At 37.8% G+C, this 22,600-nt stretch overlaps 1 protein-coding gene across 10 annotated transcripts in view; it reads left to right on the top strand.

The window, feature by feature from the left end:
• Positions 1–22,600, top strand: part of ARAP2 (ArfGAP with RhoGAP domain, ankyrin repeat and PH domain 2) — a 156,132-nt gene that overhangs the window by 102,795 nt on the left and 30,737 nt on the right. For 9 of the 10 annotated variants that reach the window (XR_004984430.2, XR_004984429.2, XM_036418854.2 and 6 more), the window contains 6 exons: positions 5,107–5,270; positions 9,452–9,664; positions 12,934–13,039; positions 16,490–16,637; positions 18,117–18,185; positions 20,656–20,730. Coding sequence is in view for 8 of the 10 variants with exons in the window: in XM_036418854.2 (XP_036274747.1) it covers positions 5,107–5,270; positions 9,452–9,664; positions 12,934–13,039; positions 16,490–16,637; positions 18,117–18,185; positions 20,656–20,730 (775 nt within the window). In the remaining 2 variants the exon portion in view is untranslated. The remainder of the gene's footprint in view (positions 1–5,106; positions 5,271–9,451; positions 9,665–12,933; positions 13,040–16,489; positions 16,638–18,116; positions 18,186–20,655; positions 20,731–22,600) is intronic. The other variant, XM_036418844.2, reaches the window with a different exon arrangement.

Consider the following 22,600-nt stretch of genomic DNA (forward strand, 5'->3'; position numbering starts at 1 on the left):
GAAGGCAGCTCCCAGGGGTGTGCTGTGGGGTGAACAGTCCCCAGAGTGTAAGGGGTGTTGGGGGGTGTGTGGAGATCCCATCCATCCATGCTAGACAGACCTCATTAAGCACAGATGGCATCGGTAAAGACCCCAGAGAAGTGACTCCATACTGTAAAGGCCAAGCCAGCCTCAGAGCAAAGGCTGCTGTATTTCTACCCGACTAAGAGCAAAGGCTGTCTCAGAGCAAGTCTGAGAGTAAAGGCTGCTGTATTTCTACCCGACTAAGCTTTAGACCTCTGAAGGATCAGCTGCTCTACAAGCAGTGCAGTGGCCAGGGTCAAGCAGGCACATGATATCCACGCAGGCATCAATATCTCGAAAGAAAGACAGCACAGTCCTAACACTCCAGTTAACATGCCTAATGTCTGACATTTGATTAAAATTATTAGCCATGTGAAAAAGCTGCAAACCAGTTGGTAGGAAGTGACCCAGAAGTGAGAAAGGTAATGGAATTAGCAAATATTCTAAGCAGTGATTTTTACATATTACAAATCACAAAAATTTTCAGAGATATAAAGGAAAATATAAACAATAGCAAGAAAAATATAGGTAACTAAAACAAATAAACAAATGGAATTTTATAAAGCCAAAGAATATGGTATCTGAAAAAATTTCATTAGATTAGTTTAACTCCACCAGCATAAGATTAATGAACATGAAGGCATGGCAATAGAGGTGATAAAAATTTAAGCACAGAGACATAAGACCAAAATCACCAGAGCCTCAATGACCTGTGGTACAATAACAAGCAGTCTCAGTATAATTAGAATCCAAAAATGAGACAAGAGAAAGATGGCTAAAGAAAAAAAGAATCTTTAAAGAAATGTGACCAAACGTTTTCTGAATTTGATGAAAACTCTAAACCCAAATGCAATAAAATCATCATATTTCAAGCATGATAAAGCAGACCACATGAAGATGCATCATAATCAAATTCCAGAAAACCAGTGTGAGGGAAAAGTCCCAGAGGAAAATACCCATTAAACATAGGGCAAAAGATGAGAATGTTTTGTTAGAAATAGTGTAAACCAGAAGGTAATGAAATTTTTTAAATTGCTGGGGGGGGGGGGGGGGGGGGAACACTTCAAAACCAGCAGCTGTTAATCTAAAATACTCTAGTCAGCAAAAATGTCTTTCAGAAATGAAAGGAAAAGAAAGTTTTTGTGACCCAAATAAATGCTGTTACACTAGAAGATTTGGTGTTTTTATTTTTGTTTAAATGCTTAAGGTATTATCTGTCCAGTCATGTTTGCGCAGTCTGTTACTCTCTTTGTAAAATTTTTTATAAAAATTTATCGATTCTGTCATTTGTGAAGACACTTGTGGTTCTTGTCAGTAGACTAGGCTCAAATATGATTGCCTACACTTTGTGGTTATTATATTACAATTTTGAGAAAATTGTTTTTATTTGTCCTGGCACTTGGTTTCTGGGTCTTACTGAACTCATTTGATTTGTTATAGGATATCGGGATGTTTCTCTATATGACTCTGAAGTACTCTTTAACATTTATGCTTGGGCAATGGACAATTAGAATAATTCTCCCTAACTTAGAGTTCTTCAGATGTTAAATATATAAATGAATATGTTTTTTTTTGGAATGCTTATCCAGAAAGGTAGAGTGGTTGTTTGGAATCACAAACTCCACCAGCATTTGTGCTGAAAATATCTGTGATGTTTTGTTCAGTGTGCACAGAGTTTAGATACGCATCGGAGAGGAAAGTTGTTGGATTGATGCAATTAAATGTCAAGCATTCACTGCACTAGATGATATATTTAAGGATTCAGTCCTTGACAGGTTGATTCAGGAGTTGTCATTTGTTCTAACCCTCACTAGTTCACAAGGAGACAGCTAAACCTGCCATCATGGGATTTCTTCTTACTACAGAGGAAGTTTGACGTTTGAAACATTCATAATTGATGGCAGAATTACAGTGGTATCGTAGAAGGGCCGTTGCGTTTTGGATTTGTTTCACTGCTTGCTGAAGTACTCACCCCTTGAAGTACTTTGTTTAAAAACAAACAGTTTTAAATATTTTATGTTAAACTTAGAGCTTACTCATGATATCAAAAAATAAAGGTAAAATTCTCTCTTTACCTAAACTTCTGAACTTAGCAAGATTTTATTTTAATTAGGTCTAATAGTATAGGGGCTTGATATTTCTCAGGAACATTAGCTGAGTGATACAGTTTTATTTAGATAAATATACTAAGCACTAGAATGCTTTCGAGCTAAAGATAATATCAGGTAAACAAAAAGGCAAAAGCATGGCAGGAATCTTAGAGTGGCAGAATTCTTCAAAAAGAAAATGACAAAATCTGGAGGTCAGGGCTGCTATAGTGATGTGGGAAAATAAAAACAATATATGAAGGAAGTGAGAGATGAAGACTGAGGACATGACTAAAGTGCCTGTAGGAACTGCCGAGTTTAGAAGATGTGGATGTAAGCTTGGTGAGGTGCCAGTCTTAGAGGAGCATTCCAAGAAAAGAAACCCAAGGAGAAAAGGGCCTTTCATTTTCTGTTTAAATTAAATTAGGGCCCATCTATTATCAGGGAAGTAAAAGGTTACCTTTCCCCTGAAAAAGAACAACAACAGCCCTTCTCTTTGTTTGAGTCCAAAGTAGCCCTCTCGTAGTTTGAAATGGAGAGTAAATCATTTTACTTTGGTGTAAATATACTTAAATGGCACATCAATGAATATACTTAAATAAGTCAATTTTTATATCTAGTGTTAGGACTTTAAAACTATTATGTACCTACAAAATGTCAGGCACTCTGCTAATGATGACAGATACAGAAATGCTTTCCTTGGTCTCCTGAGAGATGTTTGGATCTAGCAGCTAAAATATTCTCAGACATGGAGCTGGTGGTATAATGCAGGGCTTGGGGGACTCCTCAGGATTAAGGGGGACACCGGTTACCACTAAGCATCGGAGGGATATCAGGGTAGAGTGTCAAGGATGATTACCTGGAGTGAACCTTGGGGCAGATTTGGAGTGGCCAGTCAGAGAGCAGAAAATGTCCTTACTATCTAACAAAGAGGGGGGATGCAAATTGACCATCACATCATTACAAAGCTGGTGGTGCGCCCACAGCAGAGGTGGGGTTTCTGTAACACAAGATGGCTGCATCTACAGCGGAGCCTGGTTCCTGTAATGAGCCTTAAGAAACAATCACCTGGGACCTGAGGCAGTGGGACACTGGCCTGGGCAGGGGACCTGAGCCTGTATCCCCCATCCCCACCTAGTGGGGTTTTTGTCAGGGGACCCCAGGCTGTGCCCCTCCCCCCAGCCATCAGGCCAGGGTCCTCAGGCCGTCCCCCCCCTCCCCCGCCCAGCAGGGCTTGATGGGGAACCTCAGGCTGTTTCCCCCGCCTTGCAGGCTTGACTAGGGACCTCAGACCATGACCCCATCCTGGTGCTGGGCCAGGGAAACTCAAGCCGCACCTCCTGCCCCAGCGCTGGGCTGGGGGACCTGAAGGAGAGCTGGGGGACTGAGGTTATGTCCCCTGCCTGGCAGGACTTGACAGGGGACCTGAGGCTGTGCCCGGCGCCAGGAGGGGTTTGACAAGGGTGGGGCCAGCCAGATCTGGATTTCACACTATGGGGGTGGGGCCGACTGGGTCTGGGTCTTGCAAGATTTTGAGGTGCTACAGGTGGACAGAGGCTTGACTCTGAATCCTAAGGCATGCCCCAGACTCTGAAAGGAGGGAGATTTTCATATACATTTTACTAATTTTCTTTCATCTCTGGCACTTCTATTATAGAGAAAGGGCAAATAGTAATATCAAAACATTTCCTCTAATTAACCCCCTTTTAATGTGCATGAATTTCATGCACTGGGCCACTAGTTTATTATAAAGATAAGGCAGTGTGATTGTTTAGTGTATCTTGAGTGTAGGGCCATGGCACATTCCAGTGAAGGTGTCCAAAAATTGGTATCACTTAGTATTACGGTTCATTATTTAGTTCTTCTTATACATTTATCCAGCGCTAAGGCAGGTACTATTCCCTTCATTGGGCCTGTGAGGAACCTGAGGCCCAAAGAAGGTCCAAACTTCTCCTGGGTCACAAAGCAAGTTAGTGCAGAGCTAAAATTTGAGTTCTAAAAGTGATTGGATTCCCCACTCAGCTGTTTTAAGTTTTTAAATAAAGATATAGATAGATATAGATATAGATATAGATATAGATAGATATAGATATAGATATAGATATAGATATAGATATAGATATAGATAGATATAGGTAGATTTCAAAGAGGGAGAAAGATAGAAACATCAGTGATGACAGAGAATCATGGATTGGCTGCCTCCTGCACGCCCCCTACTGGAGATCAAGCCCACAACACCGGTATGTGTCCTGACTGGGAATTAAACTCTGACCTCCTGGTTCATAGGTCAGTACTCAACCACTGAACCACACCAGCCTGACTGTTTTAAGCTTTTGCGTTTTGATTACATATAGATCTGGTTTGTAAGACAAAATTATAGCCTGGAGATAGGGGTTTGGGAGTTAACCAGTTTATACATGGGGATTGAAACCACTGTCCCAGGAGAGGCCTTGGAGTCCATGTGAGTTCACCGAGGTTACAGCTTCATTCTCATAAGGTGTAGGTGGGCTTGGGGAAAAGAAACTGACCAGAAAGATAGGAACAGCCAGGAAGAATTTTGCTACAAAGCAAAATTAGGTGGAATTTTCCTTCTCTTTCTCTCCCTCTTTTTTTTAAAGAAAAGAAATCATAAACAGTTCTAAAATCTTGGAAAATACAGCCACATATATCCAATCAAAGTCACTGGTGATGCTTACAGAACAGTTTCAGTTCATTTACTCAGAAAGAGAATAACAGGGGCTGGGGAATAGAAGGAAGTGAGACCACCAATCCAGGGAACTGCCCCCCCCCCCCCCTTCTGTGCAGGAAAAAGAGGCATTTGGGGTGAAATATGGAAGGTTTTTCTCCTCAGGGGTGAGACAAGATCACCTGTGTATGGATTTAAGGATCATCTGTCTAGAAGTCAGAATTTTTTTCAGCAAAACTATAATGTGGCAATGCTCTTTAAACTTCACAGAACGTTGTACATCCACGGGCACACCAAGTTGGATTTCACAGTCTGGCATGCTGCGATTGAGAAAGCAGCAGGTACAGATGGAAATGCTTTGCAGGATCAGCAGCTCAGCCAGAACGACGTTCCCATCATCGTGAACAGCTGTATCGCATTTGTTACGCAGTATGGTACGTATCTCAGAATTTCTATTCAACCCCCAAGCTCATGGTATCACTCTTACAGTTTTTAAATGGTGCCGATTGGACTGGATGAGGGGCTTTTATATCTGTTAAGTATATCAGTGAAAATATGAATGCAGTCACTGTTCAGTTACATGTCGTTCCTTTGCCCAGTAAAACTCATTTAAATGGTATAATGTACTTTAACTATTTTCTGCTTCCTTTACATGCATTAACATTTAAATAACATATGGAAAGAATATATGATGTGAAATGTATATTAAAAATAGGTAAAAGACTATTTTTCAGATTTTGCAAGCCCACAGTGAAATCTAAGGGAATGCAGTGTGCTGCCTCAGCATGGTTTTAGAAGTAGATGATGGGACAGCATGGCAAAGAATTTTTTTAGCATGAATACATACAGGTGTGTATGTATTTATTTTAGTTACCGTACTGTCAGCCACATGGATATTGATTGTAACAGTTCTGACTTAATTACAACATTTTCTTTGAATAGTGTACAGGTAAAAAAACAGACCAACAGCTCGATACCTACATGGTCCAGTTTTATTTTGATGTGCTGCAGTAGTGTTTTAGATATGCCTGAGGAGTACATATGCCTTTATTCTTCGTGTTCAATTTCAAATTGCTATGTATTCTTCACATTCCTTCTTTCTGTTACAGATTTCCTTAATACTCTAGAAGATAGAAAAGTTTTAAGCATTATATTAAAAATGTTTCTACTTTTAATTTGCAGATAAATGCCATTGCGTTACATTATAAAGATAGAAAAGGTTAAAATGATTTGGTATTTTGGAAGGTGTAGTAACTTATTTTGTCCTCTTAAAACTAGAAATGCATTTGGGAGTTTTTGATTTGAAAGAGACTATCTCGGGGAGAGAGCTGCAGTGAAACACTGTGTAATTGGTTCCTTACTTCCCTGTTGGGTGTCTGTTGTGTGCCAGCCACTGACCTTGGTCCTGGAAATGCAACATAGGCGGAGGAAGTGAAAGACAAATCCATGAATCATGTGTTTTTGCATGAGAACTGACAATAAATTATTTGATATGCACCAAAATACCAGAAATAAAAAGAAAAGAATTTCTGAAAATTTAATATGTGTATATTAATCTGCTTTCTTCTAAGAAGACCACTATCATAATGTGTTTTTAGTTATTTCATATGGAATCCAAGAACAGTCATCATTAATATTCAGATTTGTTGTGTTTAAATTATATGTCTACTGTGACTATGTATTTAATCACATTACATGGGCATTACTATAAGGTTCTTCCCATGATGATAACATGTGTATGTATCTTATCAGCCAAAGTCATCTGTTTAGTTGGAAATGGGGGAGAAAGGCGGTCATCATCTTCATTTTATTCGTTACTCGGTATTAGTGCACTTGCATTTTGCAGGTATGAATGAATTGCACACATTATGCTTTGGCATGAGCATAACCTCACTGGGAATTTTTACATCGTGTTAGTTTCATAATGGCATAGAGTCTCTCGTAAGCTGACAAATGATTAAAACAATTCTAACTCGACTACCTCCAGTGTGTACAATTTCATGTTTCTCTAGGGAAATCAGAAGCTACTTTGTGATGTTTGTTTGAGTTTAAAATCATTAAGCCCTAGATTGTTTTCAACTAAATGTCATACATTATGTCTACTTTGTGACTCTAACACAAGGTACATTAACTTGCATATTAAAGTAATAGAGCCAGTGAAAGACACTTTATTTTTTTTAATGGTTTTAATGAGCAGAACATGGGGGAAAACCCAATCTTATTAGAAAATGTCTAGTGATTTCAGGATGTAGGTGGTCAGCCCAGAGCCTTTTAAGTCACACTTACTTTGAACTTTCTGACTTTTGGGTGAAAATTGAAAGGCCAGGTTTTTTGTGTGTGTTTTTTTTGTTTTGTTTTTTTGTGTGTGTGTGTTTGTGTGTGTTCATTGTGTCAAGATTTGAACTTGACAGAGTTCACAGTATAACTTTTAGAATTTTAATTTTTTTTTAAATGAGTTGCAATTCTTAGTTCTTGGGGGAAATTAATTTATGTAATTCACATTCAGTTAAGTTATTATTTGATTACCAGCTATTATAAATTCACTTAACTAGGTACACCGTATCTCAGAAACTTAGTCATTATTGTTTTTTGTAGAATTTGCTTATTCTTGCATTAAGGGGGTCACTCATTGAATACCTGCTGTGTTCTTCTAGGCTCTAAGTAACTACTATCCACAGAGAATGACCAGGACCCTGCCTCCTGGGACGTTACAGATTTGTGGATCAAAGACAAACAAGTGGGCAGACATATCTCAAGTGTACAAACCCCTGTGGCAGAGAGGCGCTGGGGTTGGTACAGGAGTAAATCACACCCAGAGTAGGGGTGGTCATGGAGGGCTACATGGGTGAGGCGGTGCCTACCCTGAGTCTGAAGAGAAAATAGAAGCTTGTTAGAAGGAAGAGGAGGAAACAGGGTGTGCCCATGTGTGGAGTCAGGAGGGGCACTGTCTGTTCAGGGAACTTTGTGTAGCTAACTGTGCCCAGGACTTGGTGTGAGAAGAGGGGAAAGATAAGAGGCAGAAGGGTAAGGAAAATTCACATAGGGACTTATATATTGTAATTAAATCCTCACACTTGCCTCGTAGACCTTGAGAGGGCATTATGCAGATTTTTAGTCTTTTGGTGACACTGGCATTGTCGAGACAGACTAGGGCTACACAAGAATACGGGCAGGGAGTTGGAAAAACCTAGTAAGGAACTGAGTGCACAGAATAGCAGCCTGGAGGATGGAAAAAAAGGGGTCGTAATGAAAAAATCTATGTGGCATAGTTGTTCATTTGTTTTTGGTTTTTTAAATCTGGAATGTGAGAAAGAAAGGTTCTGTGTTGGGAAGGACTAGGGAGAAGGCTATACCATATATCAAGATAGAGGAACAAATAAAGAAGAGGTAGAGATTGGGAGGTGAGGTCCTGAACAAGGCAGGGAAATTAATTTATTTTGATTCGTCCATATGTGTAGTGTGTGTGTGTGTGTGTGTGTGTGTGTGTGTGTGTGTGTGTGGCAAATATATGGTACATGTTCTTTAAATATATTTGTGTTTGTTTGGAATCTTAGAAATTAAAACTGGGTGAAAAAGTATATGTAAGCAGTTAAAGTAATGCGCTAGCTAGGTGGGTTTAGCCAGATAATTTTGTGGGGAGTGGGGAATGAAGAGCATTGAATTTGGGTTCCAGGAATCACCAGGAAATTCTAGAGCAGAAATAAATGGAAAGGTGGGAGAGTATCCCTAAAGGAAGAGCTGGGGAATATGGTACAATTATGCCACGAAGGCCATGAGATTAACTTAAGTTTAATGCGATTCATTTGGAGTGTCAAACAGGGCAGGGGATTCTCATTAGATAAAGACCAAATAGCATCTAGAAAACAGGTTGTCATTGATAGTCTTGATGAATGAAGCTTGTCCTGACAGAGTGGGAATTGGGCCTTTGATGAATCAATGACTTTGTAAAAAAAAGGAGACCATACCCTTTATCCAGAATAGGGGTGTCGAACTCAATCAGAGAAGGGGCCAAAATCTAAAATCCAGCCTAAATCGCGGGCCGAATGGTTTACTGAACAGTCATAAACTGTCATTGTGATGGAAACGCAGCGGAGTGCAGTGATGACAGCGCAGTGTGGGCCACATTGCAAGGCCTGGCAGGACGGATTTGGCCCGCGGGCCTTGTGTTTGACACATGTGATCTAGAAGAAGGTGAAGGTGGGAACAGGCAGGCAGACATTGATATGCAAATATGAGGGCAGAGGATTGAGGAAATTTATACTAGGGAGCTGCACTTTTGTCAGTGAAATTGGAGGCAAGTTTGTATCCCAGGGACTAAGGGAAGATAGAGCACTGGCTATAAAAGAGCAATTTTAAAAGATACTATGAACAGCTGAGGAAAGGGCTGACCAGAGTCTTATTAAAGGCCAGAGATGGAATATGTCATAGGTTTACCCTGGAACTACTAAAATCAGGGGGACAAACCTTCCCCACTCAGACATGTTTATATCAACTCAGGTAACGATTTCTTCTTGCTCATCATCCCAGCACAAAAATGTGTTCAAATTTTTAAGGTGTCAAAGTGGATTTTGATTTTAGACATTTTTCATATAATCTTTTTTTTCTTTTAACAAAGGTTTAGGGTGCAAATACATCTATCAAAACAATGGCGATCCTTTGCACGTAAGTGAACTCCTGGAGAGTTTCAAAAAAGATGCAAGAAGCTTTAAATTGAGGGCTGGAAAGCATCAGCTGGAGGACGTGACGGGCGTGCTGAAAAGGTTTCTCTCTGACATCGACGATGCTCTTCTCACTAAGGAGCTCTATCCATATTGGATCTCTGCTTTAGGTAATACACATAATGTCTGTAATCATAAAGGCTTGTCTTTTAATTGGCTAGCTAGGTTTTTAAACTCTTCTTTGATGATGATCTGAAGTTTTAATTGAAGGCAAAAATGCACATATGTCTCAGAAGAAAAGTTGTGTAAATATCAGCAGTTTTTTATATATACCTAAAAAGAAATTTATAGTAATAATTGCTAAATAAAGTTTTATATACTTAGTTTTGTGTGGCTTTCTTAGGTCTTGCTCTGCTTGAAGTTGGGAAGTGTTATAAGTAACTTCATGTATGCTATTCACTTCTCATTAAGGTTAAGTGAAAGTTTCAATACAAGGTTGGTTTTCTAAGATTTTCCTATATGGTTCTTTTGGCATTTCTCTGTCATTTAGTCTTCCTCTTTGGAGTACATAACCACAATGTTTTTTACTCCGTTATTTTCCCTAGATTCTGTTTAATGAAGTTAAAAAGCTTTGTTCCAGTGTAAGAGAACCTATGTAAGAGATTACTCTAGAAAAGTAGTTCATTAAATGACTAATTTGGCCAAAAAGATTTCAATAAATCTGTATTTATATCTAGTAATTCAAAACAACTCCTTTTATAAGAACATTATAACAATACTTTAAAATATAGTGTCTTTAATCCCATCTTTCTACTAGAGCTATTTTTACAAGCATATTCCATATATTTACAATGTTTTCAAAATGGTTTTCAATCTTTTTTTCAATTTTTAAAATTATCATTGAATTATACCATAATTTACTAATATATTTCTTGTACATTAATCTGTTTTAAAAATTGATAATATATTCCTTTATTAAGGAATGGATATTTTTTCTTTGAAAATATTTGTTTATTCTAAAACATAAATATGATATTTTAAGGGATTAATTTTGAAATAATCTTACAAAACATTCACAATTTGAAAAATTATCCTAAGAATGAACCTTACTAGTGCCAGCAGGAAGAGTAGTATTATTAAAATAAAGCTTTCCAAATTTTACATAACTCAGAAGTCTTATTTGCTTCCTAGTATTTCTCAAATCAATAGATTTTTAACTCAAATCACAAGAAGAGTTGATTGTATAATTCTCTGGGATATAAAATATGAAATTAGATGATACATCTCTCTAAGCCCTGTTAACCTGCCAACCTCAGTTTTGTTTTGAAAAGAGTTTATTCTAATTTATAACCATGAAATTATTTATAGTATCTGTCTTATAAATACTTACAGTGTGTCTTTATTATAAAATTAGTGATAAAAAAAATTATGTGACAAATATTGCTGACGTTTCAGATTCCCTGACAAAGATGTCTTTGATGTCAGTCTGTCAGGAGGAGGGAGGTGGGAAATGATAGTGTGTGTCAGAGGAGAAAGTATTCACCTTTCCCTTGGATGTGAATTATTTGAGAATTGACTGGAGAAGGCTTTGATTACGGAGTCAGATAGCCTTAATCCAATATAGCTCTCACCCTGACCTCTCCAAAGGGCCCTGTGCTGGATCTGACCAGGCTCAGCCAGACCCTAGGTGACCTCCTAGGAGAGCTCTCTTGGGTCCCATGCAGCCAAGGCCACGGATGCCTTAAAGTGACGCTGTGCCTGTTTATACTATCTACTATCTATTCTTCTAAGAACGCTATTACATCGTCTGATGTCTGTGGCTAGTTGGGCAGTTCATTATAAGTGCTCTGTGACCCGAATCTATCTGAAGCTTGCTTTCTACTTTTTAAGCTTTATTTTGAAAATGCCGTTTATTTTCTTTTTATAAGACTTATGAAAATTTGCTATACTCTCCTGACTTCTTGTTATAAATGTGTTAATATTAATTACTTTGTACTGAATGTTGCAGTTACTCCTGCAGTTAAAAACTGGATGGCATGAGGGTAAATGTTTGATTACATTAGGGATGATAGTTAACTCTTAATCTAGTATAATCTCTGAATGTAATTCGGGCATTTGCCCCTCTTGCTCTTAGAGAGTCTTTCACCTACCAGCGCAGTAAGACAGTGTTTGCTGTCATAGATCTCCGCAGGCTAACTGGTACAAAGGAGCTCTCAGGTGCAGTTTTGAATAGGAGTGCATTTCAAAAACATATCACGGAGTTTCTTACCTCCCTAAGGATCCTAATGCCCTTTACAGATGACCATGTGCTTTTAAAGATTCATTAATGTGCTGCTGGCTCTCTGTGAACAGAATAAGCAGGGCTAAATGGAAAATGAGAAAGTCTTGTTTCTAAAGGTAGTTGGGAATTGAAAGGGAGTATGTAAGTGCAATCCCCTTGAGTTACGAAGTCAGCATAAGTTATTTATTTGAAGAAAGGTCTTTTATTTTCCCTGTGAGCTAGAATGTTAGACCAAACCGCCACTACATACCTTCTTGAGATGAGAACTTTGAGGGTTCCTGTGTCTAATTTTTCCCAAGTATTTGACTTCCTGGGGTTGGGAGAACGAGAGAAATTCATTCCTGTCCTCTTTTCCATGGTTAACCAAGTTTGACCATGCTTTAGGCACAGGGTCCATCCTGCTCTAAGTCAATATCATAGTTACCTATTCTTCTATTGTCTGCTTTCCTTCTCCAACAAATTGAAGGTACTGGGGCTGCTGGGTAATTCACGGTTCCTAGTCCTCAGATGACTTTAGTTTGGGGGAGATTTTTATGATTTCACAAGAGAAAAGCAGATCAGAAGTGTCATTTTAACATAGAAGTAGTAAAATCTTTCCATAGCCAGAGTTAAACTATTTTTTTAAAATACATATTTTTATTGATATCAGAGAGGAAGGAAGAGAGAGAATCATTGACTGGCTGCCCCCTACATGCCCCCTACTAGGGGTTGAGCCTACAACCCAGGCAAGTGCCCTAACAGGGATTCGAAACGTGACCTCCTGATCCATGGGTTGATACCCCACCACTGAGCAACACTGGCCCGTCACAGAGCTATAATACGTTTTGCTTATCTCTTCAATTTTCACTCTACTCTGAGTTATTGGCTATATTTCTATTAAGTGAAGCTCAATAGTTCAAACAGTAGAAGATAAAATACAACCCTAGGTTTTGAAAGTACTATATTTTTAATTAAAAAAGTATAAGAAGTATAGTGTATAGCCATGGAATGTTTATGTAAGTCCCTTTCCAGAAGTTTGCATATTTTTATTGATACGTCCTTATATCACTTAGTGAAATACAAATGTAATAATTGTTTTATAATACTGTTAAAAGGCAAATTTGTAACTCAGGTTAATATTGAAGGCCTAAAGATTTTTTTTTTTTTTTTAACCTCTAGATACCCAAGATGACAAGGAAAGAATTAAAAAATATGGAGCATTTATAAGTACTCTTTCAGGGGTCAACCGAGCAACATTGGCAGCTATAATTGAACACCTTTACAGGTGGGTGGACTCATGAATTTTCTAATTTATTTTAAACATGGCACTTGATAAGTCATTACTTCTGAATTTAAAGTACTGTGGCTAACTTTCCACTGTGACTGCAAATCATTCACTATATCTTAAGAATGGTTTCAAAGTGAAATTCCCACTAAATATCACTTTAGTGTCTATAATTAAGGTGCATTTCAAATAAACAGCACTAGAGAGTTTCTTAAAATGAGTTAAAAATGATCATGCATAGCATCCTCAAGTGGTAGACTTTGAAAACTCATTTAACAGGGAATTAATTCGGAGAAGAGAAGGAAGTCCAGAGGCCAGACTTTTTAGCAGGACTCTGTGTGTGAGTCCTCCTCTCATGGTGGACTCTTCCTAAGCTCTTACTTCTTCAACATCAGTTTGCATCTAACCTGCCTCTAATACGTTGGTGTCAGACTGTGGATCAGATGAGGACACATGAAGAGCCAAACTCATTTTCCATGTCGGGGCATGTAGTCCTCTGCATTTGGGAGGGGAGGAGAGGGGTTTAATAGTAGCTTGAGAAGTGACACCTGAAGGAAGAGGATGTTTAAAAATAACCTTCCAGGCTAAAACCAAAGGTTTGCTTTGCTATCAGTGAAAATTAATTACAAAAACCTCATGAAGTATAAATATTGCTTAAGGAATATTTTCCTGCATGGATGAAGCACTCCCTTGAATAACTTTCTGTGAAGCTGAATTCTGCTCAAAGTAGTTTGCTTGGGGTCTGTATTCAGAAATCCTCCTCAATTTTTTGTCTCTTCACCTTTTTGAGCTACCGCTTCTCATGCACCGAAACTCTATTTTATTACTCTAAAACTAATTTTCTTACTGTGCCATATAAATATAGTCCTTGTAGTCCTATCTTTGTGCCTGTGAGACATTGGGGCAGATCATTTTTTTCTTCAAAAATTTTAATAGGGATCAGGCTCCTACAATTTATTAATGAGTTACATATCATTATTCTTATCATTCTTAATTCAAATTTGAAATAATGAATTCCTTCCCATCCTTCCTCTCACTCTCCTTTTCTTCAACTAACATATAATTTACCTTATATTGTGTACAAGTCAGTGCCTATCCAGAGTCCATGTGAACAGAAATATTTGGTAATCTATAATAATAAAAGGGTAATATGCTAATTAGACTGGACATCCTTCTGGATGACTTTCCGGATGAAGACAGGGTGGCGGGGCTGAGGCAGAAGCAGCATGTGGCTACAGCGGCAGGGGCCGAGCCCGTTGCACGAATTTCGTGCACATGGCCTCTAGTAATATACAAATGACAAAATCCTAACTCAGCTGTTCCCAAACTGAGCACCAAGGAGCCCTGGGATTTCACAGTGAACTCACAGGGTACTGTAGGGCATTTTATATTTCCAAGGAAGCACAGCAACATCAGGACAAATTTTAATACAGAGAATTTAGCATGAGGCATGGGCTTGTCGAGGAGCGGTTGAGGCATTCATTGTGTGTTGAGGTCCAGATATGCTTCTTATTTAAAGAGACATTGAACTGGGCATGAAATACTAAGACATGAGCAAAGGGTGTTTTCTAGAAAACAGGTATGCTGGGAGACAAGATGGTTTGTAGTTGTCTGGCAGGAGGTTGTGAAAGGCTCTATCCATCGTGGAAAACATATTGGATTTTATTCCTTTAGGAAGTTTAGGTGATCAGGAGTGACTGATCAAATCTGCTTTAGGATAATAACCCCTGTAATGGGATGGGTTGGGAAGAGGTGAGAGTAGAGGCAGAGAAGCTAATTAGGAAACAGTTTTCTTCGGCTTCTGATGAGAAGGCCTGAATGAGAAGCCACTGAGGAAGTATAATAGGGAACACTGGGGATGCTAACCTGTGGGAGCTGAGAAATAAAGGAAAATACTATATATTGTACCCACTCTTGCCAGAAATGAAGGCAGCTTCAGAAAGTCGAGAGAGATGAAGAGTACCAAAGGAGAATGCTTTTGCAGAGGGAGGTCTCGAGAAAGGTAGTGATGTCTGATAGTGCCCTTAGAAGTATTGAGGTCAGTTTGGATAGGGTCAGGTTGATTTTGCACTGAATTCCTTCTTTGCCCTAGAAAAAGATCACTTCCCCATGACTAACATCTCCTTAAATCCAGTCACAAGATATTGATTGTGCACTTTAGTGTGGTCCAAGCAGCAGTCTCTGACTCTGAGATGCCTGGGTTCTAGGAACAGAGGCAGACATGCAGATACATTTTCCAGATGTGCACACTGTCGTGTGGTAAGAGTACAGAAATGGTTGTGAGAGGGGTGTCCACAGTTACTATATTCTTCTCCATCAACTTGTAATTCTTTGTGCGTCTTGTAAATCCTATAGGATGGAGGCACTTGCTCTATCACTGCTATGCAATTCGGCATTTTTTTGTTTCTTACATTTCATATGTATTGTTGTCATGTTTACCCACTTCTTGTACCTACTAAAATCTCTGTTCTTACAGGCAAGTGTGCCTTCCATAGCCTTGCTTATTCTTTGGATGGAGTTGGTCTCCCTTGTTTAGTATGTGTCCCCAAAGTTTGCAAATGTAATTGGGCTTTTAAGCAGCTGCTATAGGTACAGCCAGTGTCAAATATAGAGCATTGATAGACACTTTCCTGTGCATGACTTTGTATTCTCATCTCAGGCATTTTTATCTGTAAATGTTCTTTTACTATGGTGAGGACTATATATACTTTTTCTTCATCTTTTTGAACTTACATTTGTGACTACCTTAAATGTTCTTTATAGGACTCAAGTGTGGTCTACTGATTGAGAAGTTTGACTCCTACTCAGTTCTGTTCCTTAGAAGAAGACATCCTTGGTTATATTCAAGAAAAGTGTAGTAGTTGTATTTTTAAATTAGGTCTTTGTTTTTCTGAGAGCTAATATCCTATTTTTGAATAACCATACAGACATAGCTGCCAGGTATATTTCTCACTTAATAATATATTTTCTGGTTCATTTGGCCCAGCCCTGCGCACTGAATTTGGAATTCTCTATGCCTCCTGATTCACCTTTCTTGCCTCGTTTCTTTCTTACCTGCACCCCCTTTTCCCTCTTTTATTTGTGCTGCAGGCCCAGGGGTCTTTTCACACTATTTTGCAAGCATACCTTGATGCCGTGGTCATAGGTAGTCCCGCTATCTGGAGATATTTGGATAAACTAAATCAACTTTCAGGAGCTACTTTTTAACTTGTGGTGCTATTCTTGAACAGTAGTTTTTTCGTATGTTCTTAGCCACACTGTTAGCTACTTGGAAGAAAGAACTGTGTTTATGTTTTGTTTTGTTTTTTCTTTACATCATCAACCACTGTGCCTTTTATATCTGAGACCTTCAATATCTCTTAAAAAATGATAAATGAGTATTATGACTTATAGTTCTATGAAATTTTCAAATAGAAGTGTGTCATAATGAGCTATGCTGTTCTTCAACAGGGTTCAGAAATGCTCAGAAATCAATCACATGAACGCCCATAATTTGGCCTTGGTTTTTTCATCCTGTTTGTTTCAAACGAGGGGACAGACTAGTGAAGAAGTGAACGTAATCGAGGACTTAATTAATAATTACGTTGAAATATTTGAGGTAAATATATCTTGTTCTCATTAAAATAGTTTCCTTGTTACTGCTTGTAAGCAAAAATATTTTAGGATGTTTTATTCAGATCTTTGTGAATATTGCAAAATAAAGACAATAAAGTATTAGTTATATTTGATTTTTAATTTTTTAGATGCAACTAGCTTTTTAAGGTATAGTCATTGATTTAAACTTTTAAAGCTGTTTTACCATCTGGTGTCTGTTGGATAGAATATTTCTATTTACAGTGTTTTTATGTGTGTGTTTTTTCTACTCAGTATGTGTGTATGCACTAAATATGTGTACTTAGAGGTGTGAAATTATGAATGTACAAATTCAGTAATAAACGCCTGACTGTTACATTCTGCAGTTGAAAGGGTTTCCATGTTTTCTTTTCACTGTGCACTGAATTGGAAAAAATGGAAATTCTGAAATATTACTCTATGGGTTTTACTAAGTCATCTCTGTTCTAATAATTTGACTTTTCAATTTGCTATTTAATGAAGTTAATATTTCCATGTGTCATTAGAAAACTGTTAGTATGGGGATGGTTTCTTAGTTCAAAGACATGCAAATAGAGGAAGCAAACCCAGGTTTTGGAACTGTAGGATATACCGGGATCTAGCGCCATTATTATTTCTGACATCTCAGTTTTGTCATTTAACCTTTTTGAGTATTCCATTAAATTATGTTTTATAAGATGCCTTGTTTTCCAGGGCTTATAGATACACCAATGAAATGAAAGAGGTCAACATATTGGTTACAACTTGTGAAGTTCCTACGTTCTTGAAATAACTGATCACAAGATTCCTTAGCAAAGGGAAGGAAACTGTATTTTAATGAAGGAAAATAACTATTTGTATCTTAATTTATATAGGAATGGACACCAGAGCTGTCGAATTCTCTTTGCTCTTTGATCTTCTTTTAATTTCTTCCTATATGTGTTCACTGTTTTTGATCAACAGCAGCCTCTGTGCAATAATTCTGATACTGAGAAACGAAAGAATTAGGAAAAAGTGTGTGGCTTTTGCATGCTATCTGTATTTTTATATGTGTACTGTTTCATTGATCAAAAAAATAAATGGCTATCTTCATGGTTTTGTTCAATCCAACTTTAAGAGGTGGAAATTTCAAAAGCGCTTAATAAAAATATTTTAGTTTGAGAAATGAGTCTCACCTCTCAAACTACATAGAAACTCCACAAACCAGTCGTCTCCCCATTGCCTGTTAAAATGCCTTGGCAAAGGGGCTTCCATTGATGGGCTCTGGAGCTTGAAGTAGTATCACCACAAAATGGTCTGACCTTGATAGACCTCTGCCTGGCTGGCTGTAAGTCTGCCCTCGCTGTGCGGGCCTGCGCGGATTGAGATGGCCATTCTCATTTATTTTCACTCGTTGGTCTTTAAATTCCTGAAGAAGCTTATGTGAGGATGAGTACCATCACTCCATGTATTTTTATTAGACTGTCCCAAATTATATTTTAAACAGGTTAAAGAAGACCAAGTCAAACAAATGGACATAGAAAATAGCTTTATTACCAAGTGGAAAGACACTCAAGTGAGTAGTAATAGTTAGATCTCCAGAGAATAAAAAGAATTTTTCAAAAAAAAAGCCCCCAAAACTTCCATTGTAAGTAGATACATTTGTTGTGTTTATTTTCAAGTTTCTATTTGAAGCAAAGTAAAACTAACGGGCAAGGAGACCCAATATAAAAATAGTTACGTAATTCAGCAGCATGATGGATAGGTGAAAAATGCCAAAGTTTACTCATGCAAATTTTTCAAAATATAAAAGGGAAAAAAATCAGTGTTAATCTTATCAGAATATCCTTTAACAAAATCGGTTTTCATTTATAAAAGCACTATTGAAAATGTCAGTGGATTTCACAGAAAGCATTTAAAGCCAAAAATACTACAGGAAATTGAAAATTCAGGCTCCCTAGTGATTCTATCCATTCCGATTTTGAACATATAAATTATTTCTTCTCTGCTTTTGCTTTGCCTGCACTTGGATGATTGTATCAGTGGGAATGTATCCATGTGATCTCTGTAACATATGCTAATTTATGTCTTAAGTTGACTTTTCTAGATCTTCTCTAGTTTTCCTCACTCCCGTGATAGTGGCTCTATGTGTTCAGGCTGCCCTACACTTTTCCAGGATGCCTCTTTCTCCTTGTTTGAAGACTGTTCAATTGGCCTCGCTTAAAATTGACCTTAAATCCTCTTCACCGGAAATCGTAGAGGAATTGGAGTACCAGTGTAAATAATAGAAATGGGTTAAATATATTCTGTTTATTGGATGCACTCAGAGAACGAGGCAAATGCTGCCTTATTAGTCAAACCTTAAATCCACCTCAGTACTGAACGATCCTCTCCTAATTGGAGAGGCCACCTGAGCTATCCTTCTGTCTGAAGGAGATGAGGAAAGGCCTTCATTCTAGTGCCTGAGTCCCAAGCTCTGAAACTGATTTCCTCAAGGAGTCTTTCCTCCCTTTTGACACGAAGTAATTAACGCAGCCTGCAGGGGCCTTGGCTGTGACACCAAAAATCTGGCTCATTCTTAGCTTCTTTTCTTGGGTTCTTGCTGGTTGAGGAAGAGTTTCATTCATGAACTAAGGGATTGTGTGAGCCCAAGAGATCTTTGACAGCATTAGCCATGCTGTTTTACCTAAAGCACAAGGACCCCTCTGCATTTTTATCTTCCATATTCATAGTACAATAAGGAAATGAGTCTGGAATGTTTTTCCGCTTCCACAGAGGACAGAAGAATAAAATAATTATCTATAAAATAGAGTAATTGAAGAAGGAAATTAGGAGTGTTTGGAAACAGTTTTTCACTTGAGTTTTTCTCTTTCATCCACCTCTCCTCGGGAGTATTTTTCTGACAGTCTCTATGTCTTTATCCCTGCTCTGCTTTCTTAGCTAGGCTTGTTTTTGGTTTCACTCTGTGAGTTTGTGGTGTTTGCTTTTTTAGTTTTTAAAAATGTATCCTTTCTGGAGAATTGTTTATGCAAACACAATGAAAAGTAGAAATGTCATCTGTATTTTCTCTTCCCTAGGATTTTTGTTCAGCATCAAAAGTGAGAAAGAAAAATGGGAAATCAGCTTTTCTAAACCTACAAATAATTAGGAACTCTTTTTGAAAGTACATTTTTCATGTTTTCCCCACAAATTTACTCAGCAGGTTTTACTCTGAGGCAAATTTAACTTCAGAATGATCCTTTCTTCATTAAAGAGTGGAGGATGGATATTATTCCCACCTGGTTGGTTACACACTTCAGGGAGTTTCTGGAAAAAGCTACTCAAAATATGTTTCAGAGATTCATGTGGTTCTTTGTTAACTTTCACATGATACTCTCAGTCCATACCGGTATCTTAGGCTTTTTATATTCTGGCTTGTATCTTCTTCACTTAAAATGTCTTCTCAGGTATAACAGTGACCCCAAATGCCACTAATGCTTGGCTACAGAGAATTAAAAAAACTTATCTTTATTATCTACCTTATTACTTCACTTCTATTTTCTCTTTCTAAGTATACTTTTCCCATTTGTAGTTTTAATACAACTCTAACCTCATTGACTCTCAGATTTCAATTTTTGGACATATTATCTCTGAAAATTTAGCAGGACTTATTTTTCCCTTTAATTGTTAGTATTAGACCCATACTCTAGCTTAGAGAGCAGAATTACATAGGGCTCATTTTAAGTTCTTATTTTGTTGAACAGCTTCTGTTTCTGTAGCAAACATAATTTCTGTAAGAATATAAGGATATTTGAGAACTCGAAACTCCTCAGTTAAGAGAGGAAAAAGCCTCACCGTGACTTGTAGCTGATTATAACATTTCTGTAAATTCCTTGTCCTTAATCCACCATATCTGGGGAATATGTATCTGCATGCTCTTACCGGAGATTGGCTTCTTTTATTATTATTAAATATTTAGAAATAGGACTGGGACTTTGTCATAAGTGCCGTATGTGTGTTCTTGCAATAGATTTACATTTGCTCTCTTCCCATCTGCCCTTTTGCAGGTTTCCCAGGCTGGAGACCTGCTAACTGAAGTGTATGTGGAGAGGAAGGAGCCTGACTGCAGTATTATCATCCGGGTGAGTCCAAGAGATGGGGGTCAAGAGCCGTGTTGGAAACTGCAAGTGTTAGAATGAATTTACACATTCTGAATTTTCCTTTGTTTCTTAATAGCTCATTTTACTGGTCCATTTCAAGCCATGACTGATACAGGATGAATTTTTTAAACCCATTTCCTCTGGGAATTCCATATTTTAGTCATTTGGAAAGGGCACATCTCAAGTGCATTCAGTTAAGGTTAGGGTTTTTTGTAGGTACTAGAAAACAACCTTAGTTTACTTTTCTGCTCCTTTCCTCCTAACTTTCTTAACATTAGGCAAGTTATTTATTCTACTTGTGCCTCTATTGAAAGTGAGGAAAAATTATAGTATTTACATTGTAGCATTGATATGAGGACTCAATAAACTAATACATGTAGAACACTTAGCAAATTGCTCAACACACAAGTGTTTCTATTACTATTATTATTATTATTATTATTATTCTCCTGCCCTTGTACCCTATACTTTGGCTTTTAGTCTTCCAATTTTCTTCAGTATTAGATAAGGCTGTTCTTTCCTATGACTATTATTCATCTTTTTAGGAATTAAGAAGATCCTTATTATGCTATCGTAACTAGTACTTAGTCTGCCTTGGGAAGAATAACCGTGATATTTCAAATTCCTATTCAGTAGAAATACATTCTCTGTCTAAGGAATAGATATTCTGCCATATAGCAGGAGAAATTCAGCTTTACTTCTTTTTTTTTTTTTTCAAAGATAAAGATTAACTTAATATTAGATATTTCTGGACTTTACTTTTGTTAAACGTGTATCGTATTTGTTTATGTATATTTAATAATTACATGTTCTGACTGTGTTTCACTGGTAGCCTTCCTTTGATCATGGAGCTGATCTGTGATCATAGGCTTTGGTCGCATCCTATTTCTTATGCTGTTGTGAGGTGTGAAAATCGGGCACTTGAGGAACCAGTACAGGTTAATCAGCACAATTCCAGTGTTAGAGTTGGTATTCACCACCCATGACTTAATTCCACCCATATCTAAACTCTTTAGTAAGCTCACTTTTAAAAAAAAATATATTTTATTGATTTTTTACAGAGAGGAAAAGAGAGGGATAGAGAGTTAGAAACATCAATGAGAGAGAATCATCAATCAGCTGCCTCCTGCACACCCCCTACTGGGGATGTGCCCGCAACCAAGGTACATGCCATTGACTGGAATCAGACCTGGGACCTTTCAGTCTGCAGGCTGTCTCTCTATCCACTGAGCCAAACCGGCTTCGGCATAGTAAGCTCACTTTAGAAGGTAGTACAACTGAGCACAATTTTTGTTATTTTTAAGTACAATATTTAGACAAAGGACTGTCCGGTTTCGCCTTGCAAATTGTCTTTAAAAACATTGCAAAAAAACAAACAAACAAAAAAAAAAAACAAACAAACAAACAAAAACTATACAAAAATAAACATTAACATTTGTTTAATTGCTAAAGCCTTTGCCAAAAATCTTTTAAGTTGCATTTATCTTAGCTTATTATTACCTCCACCCAAGCAGGTAATGTCCCAAGTTTATAAGAATAAAAACTGGGAATTAATAAGCATTAACTCCAGGATGCAAACCTCGATCATCATATTGCAAACCTGATGTTCATTCCACTGATTTGTATGTTACAGAAAACCAGAGAAGAACCAAACAATACTTAAGAGAGATGGAGCTACATTTATTGTATTATTATTATTATGTGTTGGCCCCGAAGTAAATGTCTCAAATTTTGGGTCCCCACATGGAGGAACTTTCCCTGTTTATATGTTCTCACCTTCTTTGTCTCCCAAATATGGGGTGTTTCCAGCCTTCTTTGCAAGTTCTTAAAGAGCCCCTATGTGTTGGGGTCT

This window comes from Pipistrellus kuhlii, unplaced genomic scaffold (assembly GCF_014108245.1).
Source record: "Pipistrellus kuhlii isolate mPipKuh1 unplaced genomic scaffold, mPipKuh1.p scaffold_m20_p_1, whole genome shotgun sequence".
NCBI lineage: Eukaryota > Metazoa > Chordata > Mammalia > Chiroptera > Vespertilionidae > Pipistrellus > Pipistrellus kuhlii.